Source organism: Hylobates moloch, unplaced genomic scaffold, assembly GCF_009828535.3.
Source record: "Hylobates moloch isolate HMO894 unplaced genomic scaffold, HMol_V3 SCAFFOLD_19, whole genome shotgun sequence".
Lineage (NCBI taxonomy): Eukaryota > Metazoa > Chordata > Mammalia > Primates > Hylobatidae > Hylobates > Hylobates moloch.
In genome coordinates this window covers 23,204,166-23,221,766 of record NW_026652294.1, presented here as the reverse complement: position 1 = coordinate 23,221,766, position 17,601 = coordinate 23,204,166, and the positions used below count along the sequence as shown (strand labels likewise).

Below are 17,601 nucleotides of genomic sequence, written 5' to 3'. Positions count from 1 at the left end.
CTGATAGCTAGAGAGTCAGAAACCTTTGGTGAACAGCAGTGAGGACCCACTTGCATGGTTGCCGTAAGAATGCAATGGGAGGCCGGGCACGGTGGCTCAAGCCTGTAATCCCAGCACTTTGAGAGGCCGAGGCGGGCGGATCATGAGGTCAGGAGTTCAAGACGAGCCTGGCCAACATGGTGAAACCCTGTCTCTACTAAAAATACAAAAAACTTAGCTGGGCGTGGTGGTGTGTGCCTGTAATCCCAGCTACTTTGGGAGGCTGAGGCAGGAGAATCGTTTGAACCTGGGAGGCAGAGGTTGCAGTGAGCCGAGATCACACCACTGCACTCCAGCTGGGCGACAAGAGTGAAACTCTGTCTCACGAAAAAAAAAAAAAAAAAATGCAATGGGGGCCGGGCGTGGTGGCTCACACCTGTAATCCCAGGACTTTGGGAGGCTGAGGCAGGCAGATCACCTGAGGTCAGGAGTTCAAGACCAGCCTAGCCAACATGGCAAAACCCTGTCTTAACTAAAAATACAAAAATTAGCCGGGCATCATGGTGGGTGCCTATAATCCCAGCTACTCGGGAGGCTGAGGCAGGAGAATCACTTGAACCCAAGGAGCAGAGGTTGCAATGAGCCGAGATCACACCACTTCACTCCAGTCCGGGCGAAAGAGCAAAACTCTGCCTCAAAACAAACAAAAAAATGCAATGGGCAATTGCTAGTCCATGAGCTCAGTCCATGTTAGCCATTCAAATTGTTGCCTTGGCACTCTGATTTCCTTTTTTATGTATCTTCCATGATTTCCTCCGACTTTCTCATCAGTTCCAGCTGTTTACAGCTGCAGAAATAGAGGGAAATGGACCTGCCAAGGTTCACACAGTGAATCAGTAGCTGGACACATAGGTCTCCAGTCTCCAAATACTGAGCCCTTCGTATCTTATGAGGGAGGAAGAAAAAAGCTCTACCTGCCAGGGGTTCTCTGTAAGCGTGGTTGACTGAGACTGTGATAGTCTTTTGAGGGAGCCTGTAGCCTTTGCCCTTCTCCCAAAGCTGGTCTCTCAGCCTTCCCAAGCCCTTCCTGCTCAGCCAGTGTGGAGAACTGAGGGGGCAGAACAATGAGGAGCCTGTGCCACCCTCCAGGGCTGGAATCCGAACATTGCAGCCATTCTTACTCAGGGACCCTGTACATTCCCGCCTCCTGTCCTCCTGTTCTGGGCCGAACCCTGACACACCTGCCCTTCCCCATCCTGACAGCTCTCAAATGATGGGAAAGCTCCCAGGACTCTGCAAAACCTCTCAAAGCATTTTAAAAACCGGCACACAGCTTGACGCCCAGGAAACCTCCAACCCTTTCTGAAATCTTGGTTTCTAAGCAAACAGGCAACCCCTGGCAGGACTTCCAAAGAAACTAGCCCCATTCTTGCAACAAGCAAGCTTTTAAGGAGGCCCTGCCCAGTGCCAGTAAGGCTGCAAGCCAAGATGAGAAGATATGGTCACTGCTCCCCACTGACGTGAACTAAATCACAACACAAGATTAGCATTGTAATGGGAAAAGCCGCTGGTGGGGCCAGAGAAGGCTTCCTCCAGTAGGTGGTAATGGGAAGGTCATCGGGTTCTCAGTCTGGGTCTAAGCCTTCCTTGAAAAGCCACTTTCTGGTTGCTTAATCCCCCTGCCCTCCTGCCACTGGCTCACTTGCGTTCTGTGTTTTGGCCATACAACTCACAGTCCTCAAAAAGGACTAGGTTCTCTCCGGAGTCCATGGCTTAACACTTGCAGCCTTCTTTTCCCTTTGCAGGGAAAACTCTTATTCCACCTCCAGAACCCAGATTAATAGTCATATCCTCCGGGAAGCCTTCCTTGACAACCCCCTTCCCCAAAAATTAGGCACTTCTTCGGTTCCGTTCTCAGTTCTGCACACATACTTCTCTTGCTGCAGGTACAGTTTTATCATATGTCTTTTGGCCGGGCACAATGGCTCACACCTATAATCCCAGCACTTTGGGAGGCCAAGATGGGCGGATCACTTGAGGTCAGGAGTTCGAGACCAGCCTGACCAACATGACAAAACCCAGTATCTACTAAAAATACAAAAATTACCCTGGCATGGTGACGGGCACCTGTAGTCCCAGACACTTGGGAGGCTGAGGCAGGAGGATCGCTTGAACCTGGGAGGCGGAGGTTGCAGTGAGCTGAGATCACACCACTGCACTCCAGCCTGGGCAACAGAGTAACACCCCCTCTCAAAAAAATACTACTACTAATAATAATAGTTTGTCTGTTTATACCTCTGTAACCTCCAGTTTGTGAGCTCTTCTGATGCAGGGATATCCTCTTCTCCATTACATTATTGGTGCCAGGCCCAGATATGTAACATGCCTCTGTAGAGTTCAAGAGGATAGCTATGGGCTGGGCACAGTGGCTCATGCCTGTAATCCCAGCACTTTGGGAGGGCGAGGCAGGCAGATCACGAGGTCAGGGGTTCAAGACCAGCCTGGCCAACATGGTGAAACCCCATCTCTACTAAAAATACAAAATTAGCTGGGCATGGTGGCACATGCCTGTAATCCCAGCTATTTGGGAGGATGAGGCAGGAGAATCGCTTGAACCCAGGAGGTGGAGGTTGCAGTGAGCCAAGGCTGCGCCACTGCACTCCAGCCTGGCGACAGAGCGAGACTCCATCTCAAAAAAAAAAAAAGAGGATAGCTATGTGATACATGGCGTTTATACAGTGCTTTCTTCCCCACTATCTCCGACATTTGCCATCACCCGGTGAGAGAAGTAGGGCAGGAGTGATATGAAAATGAACAGGGCTTGGATGGGCATGGTGGCTAATGCCTGTAATCCCAGCATTTTAGGAGGCCGAAGTGGGCAGATCACGAGATCAAGAGATCGAGACCATGCTGGCCAACATGGTGAAACCTGTCTCTACTAAAAATGCAAAAATTAGCTGGGTGTGGTGGCGCATAGTCCCAGCTACCTGGGAGGCTGAGGCAGGAAAGTTGCTCCAACCTGGGAGGCAGAGGTTGCAGTGAGCCAAGATTGCGCCACTGCACTCCAGCCTGGTGACAGAGCGAGACTCTGTCTCAAAAAAAACAAAGGAAAAGGAAAAAGAAAAGAAAAAAGAAATGAACAAGGCTATACAGAGAACCTGACAGGAGCCGAGCACAATGCCAGACACTGGCAGGGGACATTTATGTGAGCTTTAATCATCTGTGATTCTCAGTGCCTGACACAAAAATGTTTGGTTGTGTTTCTGGGAGCTCAGGAAACTTGCCCAAGGATGTGCAATTTAGATCAATGGTTTTATAGGATTTACTATTATCAGGTCTTGACCTCGAATCGCTCCTAGTCCAGTCCTCTGGCATCCCCTCGCAGATGGAAAAAACATCCTGCCTCCACGGGCAATGGCCTGTTTCTGTAGGCTCTGCCATCTGGGTCAAACCTTCCCTCCCCTCCACTGTGTTGCTTTTACTATCCCATCTGAGGCATTTCTTTTTCATATTTAGAACCAGAAAAAGGTCGGGTGCCATGGCTCACTCCTGGAATCCCAGCAGTTTGGGAGGCCAAGGCGGGCAGACCACTTGAGTTTACGAATTCAAGACCAGCCTAACATGGTGAAACCCCGTCTCTATTAAAAATACAAAATTAGCTGAGCATGGTGGCGCATGCCTGTAATCCCAGCTACTGGCAGGAGAATCACTTGAACCTGGGAGGTGGGGGTTGCAGTGAGCCAAGATTGCGCATTGCACTCCAGCCTGGGCAACAAGAGCGAAACTGTCTCAAAAAAAAAAAAAAAAACAGAAAAAAATTGTCTTTCATGAAGAGTGAATCTCTCCCTTCTATCACATAACAATACAAAGATGGGCCGGGTGTGGTGGCTCACGCCTGTAATCCCAGCACTTTGGGAGGCTGAGGCTGGTGGATTGCCTGAGGTCAGGCGTTCCAGACCAGCCTGACCATCATGGAGAAACCCCGTCTCTACTAAAAATACAAAATTAGCTGGACATGGTGGTGCATGCCTGCAATCTCAGCTACTTGGGAGGCTGAGGCAGGAGAATCACTTGAACCCAGGAGGCGGAGGTTGCAGTGAGCACTATTGCATTCCAGCCTGGGCAACAAGAGGAAAAACTCTGCCTCAAAAATAAATAAATAAGATAAATAAAGACCTCTTTGTGTTTCTCCTTTCCCTCTGGCTGCCAGGAGGCTTAGAGACAAGTAATAATAACAGCATTACAGTAGGAGTCAGAGTTAAAATATTTCCTACTTACACCCATGTTATGCGGCTCCTCCAACTGAAACCTTCTTGAATCTTTTAGGGGAAGAACAGGTGTAAATAAAGATGTATGTAATGAGCCCAGGGGAGAAGTCTGGGAAAGGATCCAAGTTGAAGAGCAGAGGGCTTGGAGGAATCTCTCCGTCTTCCTTTGATGGCAGCCTAGGGTGAGAAATCTTGCTACAGCCCTTGAATGGAGGCGGCCCTCCTGAGAGGAGGACTGGCCACCTTGACGCCTCTGGCAGGGTCACAGTCAGCACCCTCCCTGCCCAGGCTGTGAAGCTCGTGACCATGAACACATTTACACTTCAGACTCTGTGTGGCTAGAATTTTTATTTTTAAGGAGGAGTCAGAAAAAGAGATTCTAGTGTGAAATCTCCTGACTAGTGAATGTTGGCAACTAATTTGCATTTTTTCAAAACACTATGTGGGACAAATCAAACTTGGCTGCAGGCCAGATCACGCCTGGAGGCCCTCCCTTGCTCAGCCAGTTGAGCCTAATCTACCTCCAAAAGAGTCTGGGGATGGAGGAGTTTACATCATTTCTCCTGAAACCTGCCTTTTCCTCTCCCTACATCCCAAGGGATCTGCCTTGTTCTGAGATGACCCACGCTGAACCACCCACAGGACACTGCCCCAGCCTTGGGTGACTGGCCTAACATGGACACTTGACCTAAAATGAGGCAACAAACCCCACCCCAGAGATATTTGCACTGGGGGCAGAGCGAGGGACTGGTAGCTCCAGGGGCTGGAGCTGTGAGATACAGAAATTGCCAGCAGCTGGCTGCTGTGTTTTCCACGCTGAGGGTGTGATAGTGGTGACTCACAAGAGAAAGAATCCTAAGGGGGTCTGCATGCCTAGCTCTAGTTGTCCTAAGCCCATTACTTTCCTGTCCTAAAGGGACAGAACACCCCAGTGTCCTCATGGTATCTGGCTTTCTTGGCCAAGCTAGGAGAGTGGAGTTTCTGTCCCTTGCAATGATCACTCCTAACTAGATTGGCCTGGGCCCTTTTCCGTCCTGCCTCTGACCATGGCTGGGAAAGTTTTCTGGATGAACAGGGGCTGCACTGAGCTTCTAATCCCAGCCTCACACCCCTAACTCTCTGAGAAACTAAGGCAGTTTGGCTGGGCGCAGTGGCTCATATCTATAATCCCAGCACTTTGGGAGGCTGAAGTGAGCGGATCACTTGAGGTCAGGAGTTCGAGACCAGCCTGGCCAGTATATTGAAACCCTGTCTCTACTAAAAATACAAAAATTAGCCGGGCGTGGTGATGGCCGCCTCTAATCCCAGCTACTGGGGAAGCTGAGGCAGGAGAATCGCTTGAACCTGGGAGGCAGAGGTTGCAGTGAGCCGAGATCCTGTCACTGTGCTCCAGCTGAAAAGAGTTGGACTCTTTTTGTTGACAGTGTAAGGCTCCGTTGTTTTGCATCTTGGTTGTGCCTGAATTTGTATCCTAACTGGTAATCTACCCCAGGAGTTCCAGTTAACATTTTTGGGGTGTTTGGTTTTGTTTTGTTTTGTTTGAGACAGAGTTTCACTCTTTTTGCCCAGGCTGGCGTACAATGGCAGGATCTTCGCTCACTGCAATCTCCGCCTCCCAGATTCAAGCAATTCTCCCGCTTCGGCCTCCGCAGTAGCTGGGATTACAGGCATATGCCACCACACCTGGCTAATTTTGTATTTTCAGTAGAGACGGGGTTTCACCATGTTGGCCAGGCTGGTCTCAAACTCCTGACCTCAGGTGATCCGCCCACCTCAGCCTCCCAAAGTGCTGGGATTACAGGCGTGAGCCACCAAGCCCAGCCCAGTTAACATTTTTGATTGTCCTAACAGGAGAGGGGGCAATTGCAACTGGCATCTACTGGGTAGAAACCAGGGTTGCTAAACATCCTACAATGGGCAGGATGGCCCCCTACAACCAAGACTGATCGAGTCCAAAATGTCAGTGCTGCAGCTCTTGGGAAGCCTTGGCCTACCTTCCCTGAGAGTTAGTGTTCCCATCCCTAAAATGGGGACTATGGAGCTGTCATATTTTTCATGAGGACCCAGTGAGTTGACAGACATGATCTTCCTTTCAGGAAAAGACACAGTCCTGCAGAGATCATCATGAAGTCTTTATTACTGAGAATAAATTAAGATGGAAACCCCAGCGAAGGGGGGCGGGGTGAGGCAGGTTGCCAATTTGTGTCCAAAGTGGGGCAACAGAGTCTCCACACAGGAGAAGGGTTCTAGGGTGGGCTTGGAGTCTGGCAGGGCCTGGCTCAAGGGGGCTGGGCTTGGCCCCAGAAGTGTGGCACAGGACAGGGAGGGAGGGCGGGGGCTCCTGCCTGCTGCCTCAGTCTTGGGGAAGGGGAAGGGCTAGGAAACTCCAGCAGAGGGAGGGGGTTGGGACCCACTATGGACAGTCCTCACACGGCCCACGGAGTTCACCCCGTTTCCACCACCTCCTGCCCTGCCTGGGGCCCCCACGCTCTCTCTCACATATACACATCTCATCTCCCCATGCTTGTCCGCTCCCCGCAGACTCTCTCTCCTCTCTCTCTCTCTCTCTCTCTCTCTCTCTGTCTCCTCCCCAACCCTCTGCTCTACCATGGTCTTACCCCTCTGCATACCCCCACCAAACACCCTCACCAGTTCCAAGCTGGAGCCCTGCGGGGTGCGGCTGGGCTGGCCCAAGCTGACATCCCTCCAAACGAGGTTCTTAGGTTCTTTCCTTGGGTTGGCTTCGATGCCTGCCGCCTAAAGCTGCAGGGCCGGTGCCATTGAGTGGAGGCAGGGGAGCTGAGTGGGGAAACTGGGGATTTCACGAAGAAATGAGGGCTCGGGAGCCTCAGGACAGGCAGCCATAGACATGGCTGACTCCAGTGGAGGGGCAGAGTGCTGCGCAGCACAAAGGCACTGGGGCCCAGCGGAGGATGCCCCTGAGCTTGGGAGGGTGGGCTCTGGGTGAGTCGGCTTGACACGGAGAGCAAGCCTTGGGCCAGCCAGGCACCTCAGTGCCCCCCCTCCACTGCCAACGCACCTGGGGCCGCTGTCGGGAGGGCCCAGGCTGCAGAGGCATAGCGTGGAGGGCCAAGAGGCCGGCCTCCCTCTGCCTTGGGGGTCTCCGGGCTGGACGGGCTGGGGGAGGGCGCCCGGTGCCACCCGCTCATCCCCTTCGCAAGTCGGCTCAGACCTCGGGGCCGCCGAAGGCCAGGTTGTCGCGCACCATTAGCGTCTTGCGGAGGTCGCGGTCCACCAGGGGACGCTGCATGCGCCACTTGTGCGCCTCCTGCAGGCCCGGCTCGAAGTAGTAGATGCAGGCGCCGAAGCCCACCAGAATGAGGACGGAGATGACCAGGTAGACAGGCACGAACCAGTCCAGGAAGTGCGGCATTGCGGCGGCCTTGGCTGCAGAGACACAGGGTGGTGAGGGCCAGCAGAGGTGCTCCTTCTCCCGCCCACCCAGAGGGAGACCTTCAGGTTTCACAGAGCCCGAGGCCCAAGCATCACTTTACAAATGGGGAGACTGAAGTCCAGGAGAGCAAGGTGGGGGAAGCGGCTGAACAAGAGCACGTGGTAGGCCGGGCGCGATGGTTCACGCCTGTAATCCCAGCACTTTGGGAGGCCGAGGTGGGCGGATCACGAGGTCAGGAGATCAAGACCATCCTGGCTAACACGGTGAAACCCCGTCTCTATTAAAAATACAAAAAAAGGGCCGGGCGCGGTGGCTCACGCCTGTAGTCCCAGCTACTCCGGAAGCTGAGGCAGGAGAATGGCGTGAACCTGGGAGGCGGAGCTTGCAGTGAGCCAAGATCCCGCCACTGCACTCCAGCCTGGGTGACAGAGCGATACTCCGTCTCAGAAAAAAAAAAAAAAAAGACCACGTGGTGACTCAGCAGCCCAGGCCTCCTGGGCAAGCACAGAGCTGTCCCCACGCCATGGGGACACCCAGCTCCTATTCACCCTTTAAGGAGACTTAGGCTGGGCACGGTGGCTCACGCCTGTAATCCCAGCACTTTGGGAGGCCGAGGTGGGCAGATCACCTGAGGTCAGGAGTTTGAGACCAGCCTGGCCAACATGGTGAAACCCTGTCTCTACTAAAAGTACAAAATTAGCCAGGTGTGGTGGCACATGCTTGTAATCCCAACTACTCGGCAGGCTGAGGCAGGAGAATTGCTTGAACCCAGGAGGTGGAGGTTCCAGTGAGCCACGACTGTGCCATTGCACTCCAGCCTGGGCAACAAGAGTGAAACTCTGTCTCAAAAAATATAATAATAAATTAAAATAAAAAAGCATTTTGCACCATTCTACCTGGCACAGAATCAGCACTCGGTCAATATCAGCTATTGTTATTTCCACTGAACCAAAGGCGGAGAAGGCAGGAAAGTGGAAGGCAGCAGGTGTAAGGTGCATCACAAACCTTATACACACCCAGACTCTTTTTTTATTGTTTTTGTTTTTGAGACAGAGTCTCATTCTGTTGCCCAGGCTGGAGTGCAATGGCATGATCTCGGCTCACTCAAACTCCGCCTTCAAGCGATTCTCCTGCCTCAGCCTCCCTTGTGAGTAGCTGGGATTACAGGCACCTGCCACCATGCCTGGGTAGTTTTTGTATTTTTTAGCAGAGACGGGGTTTTGCCACCTTGGCCAGGCTGGTCTCAAACTCCTGACCTCAAGTGATCCTAACCTCGGACTCCCAAAGTGCTGGGATTACAGGCATGAGCCACCGTGCTCGGCCCACCCAGACTCTTTAGAATGGCCCAAAGGTGCCCATCTGCTCCCTGCCAACCTCCCCCTCCTCACATGGCACACTATGTGCAGTCACATGGAACTGCCTGTCCGTCACCTACATGCGCCTGCACGTTATGCAGTCCTCATCTTTGCATATGCTTTCATTTTCTCTACGATGTTCTTTGCATTCTTGTTCACTTGGCAAATTCCTACTCATACTTCAAAAGCCAGATCACAGTCTGCCTGTGGTGGGTCACGCCTGTAATTCCAGCATTTTGGGAGGCCGAGGCAGTGGATCACTTGAGGCCAGGAGTTCAAGACCAGCCTGGCCAACATTGAGAAACTCCATCTCTTCTAAAAGTACAAAAATTAGCCAGGGGTGGTGGCAGGCACCTGTAATCCCAGCTACTCGACAGGCTGAGGCAGGAAAATCACTTGAGCCTGGGAGGCGGAGGCTGCAGTGAGCCAAAATGGTGCCATTGCACTCCAGCATGGGCAACAGAGCGAGACTGTTTGAAAAAAAACAAAAAAACAAAAAAAAAAAACATAGATCACAGATGATCTCCTCCAGGGATAGGATGATGCAGGGCCTATTGAACCCACCCCTAACCTTCCCTAGTTATAAGAAAGGGGTGATGTGAGGAGCCCACCTCTGCCTGCCCGGCAGGTAGAGCACTGTTTTGAGTTCTTCCACAAACCTCACAACAGGCCTATGGGGCAAGTGTCACTATCCACATTTTACAGATGAAGAAACTGAGGCCCAGACAGGCTCACTAACTTGCCTTGGCTTACCCAACTGGAAAGTGGCAGAGCTAGACGCCAAATCCCAGCAATGCCCTGAGACTTGCATCCTCCAGGGGAGGGAAAGGCACCTGAGCAGGATGAAATGAGCAGATGCCCACCTTGCTTCTAGGGAAGGAAGCAGGGGGATGGATGGAAAGAACTCCAGGTAGGTCAGAGAGAAGCCCTCACTCTTCTGACCTCCGTTTCCAAACTCCAGCTCCTCTTGTCTCTCTACTCCCAGGTGGGCCTGTGAGGGGAGCTGTGGCCCCAGGGGAGGGAAAGATGCTGTTTCCTGGTCCTGCATCCATCCGGAGCCCCTCTCCTACCCCAAAGGTCCTCACTGGCTGTTCTGAGGCACCGACATTGTCTTAAAGTGCCCTATTTGTGAAGGAATAAAATGAAGAGTGCACTGATTGTCCAAAGTGACTAGTGCAGCCAGGGCAGGGGAGCGTGTAGGACCCAGCACCTCTTAACCAGCTGCCTTTCTGGGGAGCTGGAGAGAGTGCAGGATTGTCTGGTGCTGCCAGGGTTGGCGAAGGTAGGGAAGGAGCACCTCAGGCAGGAAGGCTGCTCCCTGTGTGACTTAACTGTGTCCAAGGTGACTCATGCCCTCTATCCAGGCCCAGCCAGGCCCCCAGTTTCCTTCCAGCTTAAACATGCAAATGGGGGGCTGGGGCAGAACAGAAGCCATTTCAGCTGCAATGCTGGGGGGGTGTGGAATAGAGATCAAGGTCCCCCAACCTCTCCAGCCCTGTGCACAAAATCCCAGGCATTCTGAGGCTGACTTGAGGACCCCGTGGTCTCTTCCTGATTTCTCAGGGAACTGACCTAGGTGGAAAAGCAACACACTCACTGGCCTCCTGTGTGACCTTGGCCCCTTCTTCACCCTCTCTGGGCCTCAGGGTCCCCTGTGCACAGTGACAGGGTGGGGATGGGGTTACCAGATGATCTATATGGAATTTTCCAGCCTCATTTCAGCCAATGTCCTGCCTGAGACAGTGTGAATTTGCAGAGCCCCTCTCCCTACCTCCCAAGCCATTGGCACCACTCGGTGCCTTCCGTGTGCCCAAAGACCCACCTCATGCCCTGCAGATGCCAGTTCCGGGGGCTCTGTGCTGAGCACACCGCCTCAGCCTAAGCAGCTCAGCGTCGGCCTGTGGACTCATTCGCAGCTGCTGTCCCCAGAGACATTGCCATCTGCGGCCGCCCTGGGTGCTGGAGGCAGAGATAGGGCAGGGCCAATGCTACCCATGGGAGACGGAGCTTCTCACACCTGGGGGCTCCGAGTGGGCCAGGAGGGGGCAGTCCTGGACTGGCTCAGCACCCTGGTACCTCTCCCTGCCCATCAGAGACCCTTCCCCCTAGCCCCCACTCTCAGGATGGCAGGAGGTGGGACCTGTCTCAGCCAATCAGCAGCCTGGCAGAGCAAGGGCTTTATCTTCCGTTGCCCTGGCAACCAGCCTTCTCTTCTGGATCCCTGGTACTGTGCACGTGGTACAGCAGATGACAGGGTGGCAGGATTGGGGGAATGCGGGGAGGGCGAGTCATCCAGCAGGCTGCAGCACCCCAAGCCTGGTGGGCCTAGAGAGGACCGTGGCTGATAACTCTAAGGGTTTGATGGTCTGCCATTTGGGGAGCAGGGAGATACTGGGGTAACTGGCAAGCGGGTGGGGACACAGAATCAGTGACCAGTAGAGCTCAAGGGGGTCATATGTTATAGAAGGAAGAACCAAGACTGAGTCTGAGAGTTCAGACACATTGGCTGAATGTAACATTTCCTATGCACCAGCCACTGTTTTCAACGCTTTGATTATATTAACTCATTTAATTCTTATTCATGGTCACACAGCAACAAAGTAGCAATGCCAGGGTCAGAGCCCTAGCCTGGCTTTCAGGACCCTCGAAAATGGCTCCCCCTCCCCATTCTGCCTCATCTACCCCACAGCACCCCTGGCTGGTGTACAGCCAGCACAGGCATTGAGCACTCCCATCTTCCAGCTGGCCCCATACCTCGCTTCCTGCAGTCCTCCCAGCTGGATTGGTGTTGAGACTTCATTTTGGGATGAGGCAGAGAGGTGAAGCTGCTGGCCTTCTCCTTCTCCCAGAGCCCTCAGCTTCTCAGTGACTGAGCTGGAATTCAAAGCCAAGGGCTGACGTTGGGGGTGGGGTCCACCTTCCCAAGCATGGATCCTCCCCGTCCCCCTATGCCATAGACAAGGTATCTGCCACGTGTTGAGGGCTATTGTCTCAGCTGGAGAGAGCAGCCCTCCATGGCCCATGGGGTGTGGCTGGGAAGAGGCTTCCAGGAATCACCTCCCTAGGGAATCCTTTCCCAGAAACCTGGGGATGGGCAGGGGGAAAGCCTCTGGGTGAGGTGGCTTCAGGACCTAAGTCCCCCACCACAGACACCTCTGGGCTGTCTAGGGGCTCTTCAGGTATGACGGGTCCTTTCCAGCATATGTGGGACTAGGGGGTGACTGTGAGTTCACAGAGGGTTTGTTTTGTTTTGTTTTGAGATGGAGTCTCGCTCTGTTCACCAGGCTGGAGTGCAGTGGCGCAATGTCAGCTCACTGCAACCTCTACCTCCCAGGTTCAAGCGATTCCCCTGCCTCAGCCTCCCAAGGAGCTGGGACTACAGGTGCGCACCACCATGCCCGGCTAATTTTTTGTATTTTAGTAGAGGCAGGGTTTACCATATTGGCCAGGATGGTCTCAATTTACTGACCTCATGATCCGCCCACCTCGGCCTCCCAAAGTGCTGGGATTACAGGCATAAGCCACCGCGCCTGGCCTTTTGCCTTGTTTTTTAAGACAAGGTCTTGCTCTTTCACTCAGGCTGGAGCACAGTGGTGTGATCATGGCTCACTGCAACCTCCGCCTCCTGGGATCAGGTGATCCTCCCACCTCAGCCTCCCGAGTAGCTGGGACCACAAATGCATGCCACTATGCCCAGCTGATTTTTGTACTTTTTGTAGAGACAAGATTTTGCCATATTGCCCAAGCCAGTCTTGAACTTCTGGCCTCAAGCTATCCTCCTGCCTCAGCCTCCCAAAGTACTGAGATTACAGGCATGAGCCACCACCTGGCCAAAGTGCTTTTTAACATTTTGGGGTGGGAGAGCAGAGAAGTTGGGGGAAGAATCACAAAAGGGCAGGAGTAAACTTTTTGGGGTGAAGGATATGTTCAGGGTCTTTTTTTTTTTTTTTTTTTTTGAGACGGAGTCTCGCTCTGTCACCCAGGCTGGAGTGCAGTGGCACCATCTCGGCTCACTGCAAGCTCCATCTCCCGGGTTCACGCCATTCTCTCGCCTCAGCCTCCCAAGTAGCTGGGATTACAGGCATGCACCACCACGCCCGGCTAATTTTTTGTATTTTTAGCAAAGACAGGGTTTCACAATGTTAGCCAGGATGGTCTCGATCTCCTGACCTCGTGATCCGCCCGCCTCGGCCTCCCAAAGTGCTGGGATTACAGGCCCGGCATGTTCAGGGTCTTAATGGTGATGGTGGCTTCTTAAGTATATACATATGTCAAACTTATCAAATTGTGCCCTTGAAATAAGTGTGGTTGATTATATGTGTCCCTTATGCCTCAATAAATCTGTAAAGTATGTGATCCATGGCCTGTGGGCATTGTTTTAGCCACTGATTCCTTATTCATACAAAAGCTTATGGGAAGCTCAATACATAACAGAGATAAAGCTGAGGTTGCTTCGGTTCAATGGTTGGGTGGGGGTGGGGATTCTGGACCCCACCCACTCAGAATCCCCCCTATCTCTCACAGGACCCCAAGTCATCTCCCCAGGGGTCCACAGAAGCTGATTTGAAAAATGCTGGCCCAGAGGACTCTGATGACCCTGCCAGCTTGGGTGTTCAGGATATAAGAACCTCCAGGTTCTCCTCCCCATCCCTACCCTTCATCATGTATGGATCTTAAACACAACTACTTTCTGTCCCACTGCCCACGTCTCAGCCAATGATCACCGCCCCAGGGAAGTGGAGCGCAGGCTCTCCAGGCACACAGAGCAGCTTCCCCTGGGTTCCTGCTGCTCCTGGCTGCTCCCCGATGGCCTCCCCCACTGCAGTGCCTTGTTTCTTGTTACGAGTGGTAACTCCCTGAAGCAGTTTGGCCCCTCTGGGACCAGGGTCCCCAGGGTAGGCACTCAGCACATGCTGACCCAACGGGTCTCAGCCCGGCCCCTCCTGGAAAGTCCCCACCAGAGTCCAAAGTCTTTTCCCAGCCCACCACTCTCCAAGGGCCTCAGTCTCCGGGAGCTCAATCACCTCTGTGGCCTCACCTCCTCCCCTGTTCTTCTTACTCCATCTGCCACAGCCACCGGCCTCCTTGATACGCCTCAAAAGTGCCAAGAGTGCTTCCCACTCAGGGGCTTTCCACTGGCACTGCCTTCTGCCGGAGGCCTCATCTTCATCATGCTCAACGGGCCCCTCTCTCACTGGATTCAAGCATCTGCTCAAATGTCACCTTAGGGAGGCCTCCCTGCTCTAAAGTAGCCTCCTCCCATCCATCTCTTCTCCCAGTCGGCTTTAGTTTATCTTTTTTTTTTTTTTTTTTTGAGATGGAGTCCCACACTGTCGCCCAGGCTGGAGTGCAGTGGTGTGACCTCAGCTTACTGCAACCTCCGCCTCCCAGGTTCAAGTGATTCTCCTGCCTCAGCCTCCTGAGTAGCTGGGATTATAGGCGCCCGCCACCGCCACCACACTTGGCTAATTTGCTTGTTTTTTGTTTTTGTGATGGAGTTTCGCTTTTGTTGCCCAGGCCAAAGTACACCAGCACAATCTCAGCTCACTGCAACCTCTGCCTCCCAGGTTCAAGCAATTCTGCTGCCTCAGCCTCCCAAGTAGCTGGGATTGCAGGTGTGCACCATCACACCTCGCTAATTTTGTATTTTTAGTAGAGACGGGGTTTCACCATGTTGGTCAGGCTGGTCTCGAACTCCTGACCTCAGGTGATCCACCTGCCTTGGCCTCCCAAAGCGCTGAGTGCTGGGATTGCAGGCGTGAGCTACCGTGCCCAGCACTTTTTTTTTTTTTTTTTTTGAGACAGGGTCTCACTCTATCACCCAGGCTGAAGTGCAGTGGCGTGGTCTGGGCTCACTGCAACCTCTGCCTCCCGGGTTCAAGTGATTCTCCCACCTCAGCCTTCTGAGTAACTGGAGCCAAAGGTGCACACCACCATGCTCAGCTAGTTTTACTTGTTTATTTATAATCAATTTTATTATTATTATTATTATTTTTTGAGATGGAGCCTCGCTCTGTCACCAGGCTGGAGTGCAGTGGCGCAGTCGTGGCTCACTGCAACCTCCGCCTCCTGGGTTCAAGCAATTCTCCTGCCTCAGCCTCCCAAGTAGCTGGGATTACAGGCATGTGCCACCATGCCCAGCTAATTTTTGTATGTTTAGTAGAGATGGGGTTTCACCATGTTGGCCAGGCTGGTCTTGAACTCCTGACCTCATGATCTGCCCGCCTCAGCCCCCCAAAGTGCTGGGATTACAGGTGTGAGCCACCGCGCCTGGCTAATTTTTGTATTTTTAGTAGAGACAGGGTTTCACCAGGTTGGCCAGGATGGTCTTGGTCTCCTGACCTTGTGATCTGCCTGCCTCAGCCTCCCAAAGTGCTGGAATTTCAGGTGCAAGCCATCGCACCTGGCCTATTATTATTATTTTTGAGATGGAGTTTCGCTCTTGTTGCCCAGGCTGGAGGGCAATGGTGCAATCTCAGCTCACCACAACCTCTGCCTCCCAAGTTCAAGCGATTCTCCTGCCACAGCCTCCCGAGTAGCTGAGATTACTGGCATGCACCACCACGCCTGGTTAATTTTGTGTTTTTAGTAGTACAGACGGGGTTTCTCCATGCTGGTCAGGCTGGTCTCGAACTCCCGATGTCAGGTGATCTGCCCACCTGGGCCTCCCAAAATGCTGGGATTACAGGCGTGAACCACCGTGCCCACCCTGCTCAGCTAATTTAAAAAAATTTTTTTGTAGATATGAGGTCGCACTATATTGCCTAGGCTGGCCTCAAACTCCCGGCCTCAAGTGATTCACCTGCCTCAGTCTCCCAAAGTGCTGGGTTACAGGCGTGAGCCATGGCGTTCAGCTTGCTTTATTTTCTTGTCATAGTGCCTACTACTACTTGACTTTCAGGAGGTCCTCTTCATACCCCATGCCATGAGGAATCAAAGCCCTATCCGTGCTGAGGGCAGGGGCTCTATGGGGCCATTTACTTCCTGAACTTTCTGAGCAAGACATAGTTTAGTCTGCAGTAAGAAGGATTTAGGCTAGACAGTGTCTCTGCTCTCCCAGGTATTACAATAATGAGCACGCTGTCATCATTGTCTATCCCGCCCCAATCAGACTAAGTTAATAAATAATGTATGATTCAATTGTCTTCCCAGGGTAGGGCACTGGGTCTGGGCGTAGGAAATGATGAATGAATGACTGCTGAGAATGAATGGATGAATGTAATCCATCCATTCACTCAATAAATATTTATTAACTACGATGTACCAGGCACTTTTAGAGTGCTGGACATACAAAGTGACAAAGTCTCTAACCTCTTGTTTCTTACATTTTAGATGTAGAGACAGTGAACAAGTTATTATATAACTGTTGGGAGAACCAGTTTGCTATGGGCCCTGAGCGTCCCTGCATGTTCTTGCTGGGTATGTCAAGAAAGCAAGACCCTGACAGCTCTGTACCCAGGCTGTGTTTGCAGCAAGGAACCTTGAAAGATGAGGTAAAGCCTCCCATTGGACAAAGAACAGCATGCTTACCACTCACCATAAAAGCAGTCAATCAGGCCGGGTGTGGTGGCTCACGCCTGTAATCCCAGCACTTTGGGAGGCCGAGGTGGGCAGATCATGAGGTCAGGAGATCCAGACCATCCTGGCTAACACGGTGAAACCCCATCTCTACTAAAAATACAAAAAAATTAGCTGGGCATGGTGGCAGGCGCCTGTAGTCCTAGCTACTAGGGAGGCTAAGGCAGGAGAATGGCGTGAACCCGGGAGGTGGAGCTTGCAGTGAGCCAAGATAGCACCACTGCACTCCAGCCTGGGCAACAGAGCAAGACTCCGTCTCAAAATAAATAAATAAATAAAAGCAGTCAATTGGCAGGGCCTGCTGGTATGCACCATAGTCCCAGCTACTCAGGAGGCTGAAGCAGAAGGACTGCTTGAGGCCAGGAGTTTACGACCCCGCTGGGCAACATGGCCAGATCCCCATGGTGGCACTTGCCTGTAGTTCCAGCTACTCAGGAGGCTAAGCCAGGAAGATTACTTGAGCCCAGAAGTTTGAAGCTGTAGTGAGCTATGATCGTGTCACTATAGTCCAGCCTGGGCAACAAAGTGACACTCCAAAAAAAAAAAAAAAAGCCAGGCACGGTGGCTCACGTCTGTAATCTCAGCACTCACTTTGGGAGGCCGAAGCGGGATCACTCGAGGCCAGGAGTTTGAGACCAGCCTGGGCAACTCGGAGAAACCTCGTCTCTACTAAAAATAAAAAAATAAGTCGGGCGTGGTGACGCACGCCCATAGTCCCAGCTCCTCGGGAGGCTAAGGCAGGAGAATCGCTTAAACTCGGGAGGCAGAGGTTGCAGTGAGCCGCGATTGCGCGCATTGCACTCCAGCCTGGGCCACAAAGCGAGACTCTGTCTCAAAAAAAAAAAAAAAAGTACTGTGTATGAGCATGAATGAACGAAAGTGAACAAAGGAATCACTAAAAACCTGCTTACTGTGGAGCGTGGAACCAAAGGCCTGTCCACCACGTCTTCCACGGGTGGCGCTGGAACGCCCCTCAGAAAAGGAGATAAAGGTTCGGTTCCTTTAA

The 17,601-nt window shown here is 52.5% G+C and overlaps 1 protein-coding gene across 2 annotated transcripts; it reads right to left on the bottom strand.

Moving 5' to 3' along the window:
* Positions 1 to 6,358: 6,358 nt before the first annotated feature.
* On the bottom strand, positions 6,359 to 17,596 carry SMIM45 (small integral membrane protein 45). Of its 2 annotated transcripts, XM_058431762.1 has the most exons (3): positions 17,507 to 17,596; positions 11,772 to 11,891; positions 6,359 to 7,655 (listed from the first exon to the last, which is right to left on the bottom strand). In XM_058431762.1, the coding sequence occupies exons 2-3, from the start codon at positions 11,815 to 11,817 to the stop codon at positions 7,435 to 7,437; spliced, it is 267 nt and encodes an 88-aa protein (XP_058287745.1). In that variant the 5' UTR covers positions 11,818 to 11,891; positions 17,507 to 17,596; the 3' UTR covers positions 6,359 to 7,434. The 2 variants fall into 2 exon arrangements, with proteins under 2 accessions (XP_058287745.1, XP_058287746.1); XM_058431763.1 differs by lacking the exons at positions 11,772 to 11,891; positions 17,507 to 17,596 and adding an exon at positions 10,840 to 11,155 and having other exon boundaries at positions 6,910 to 7,655.
* Positions 17,597 to 17,601: the final 5 nt, after the last annotated feature.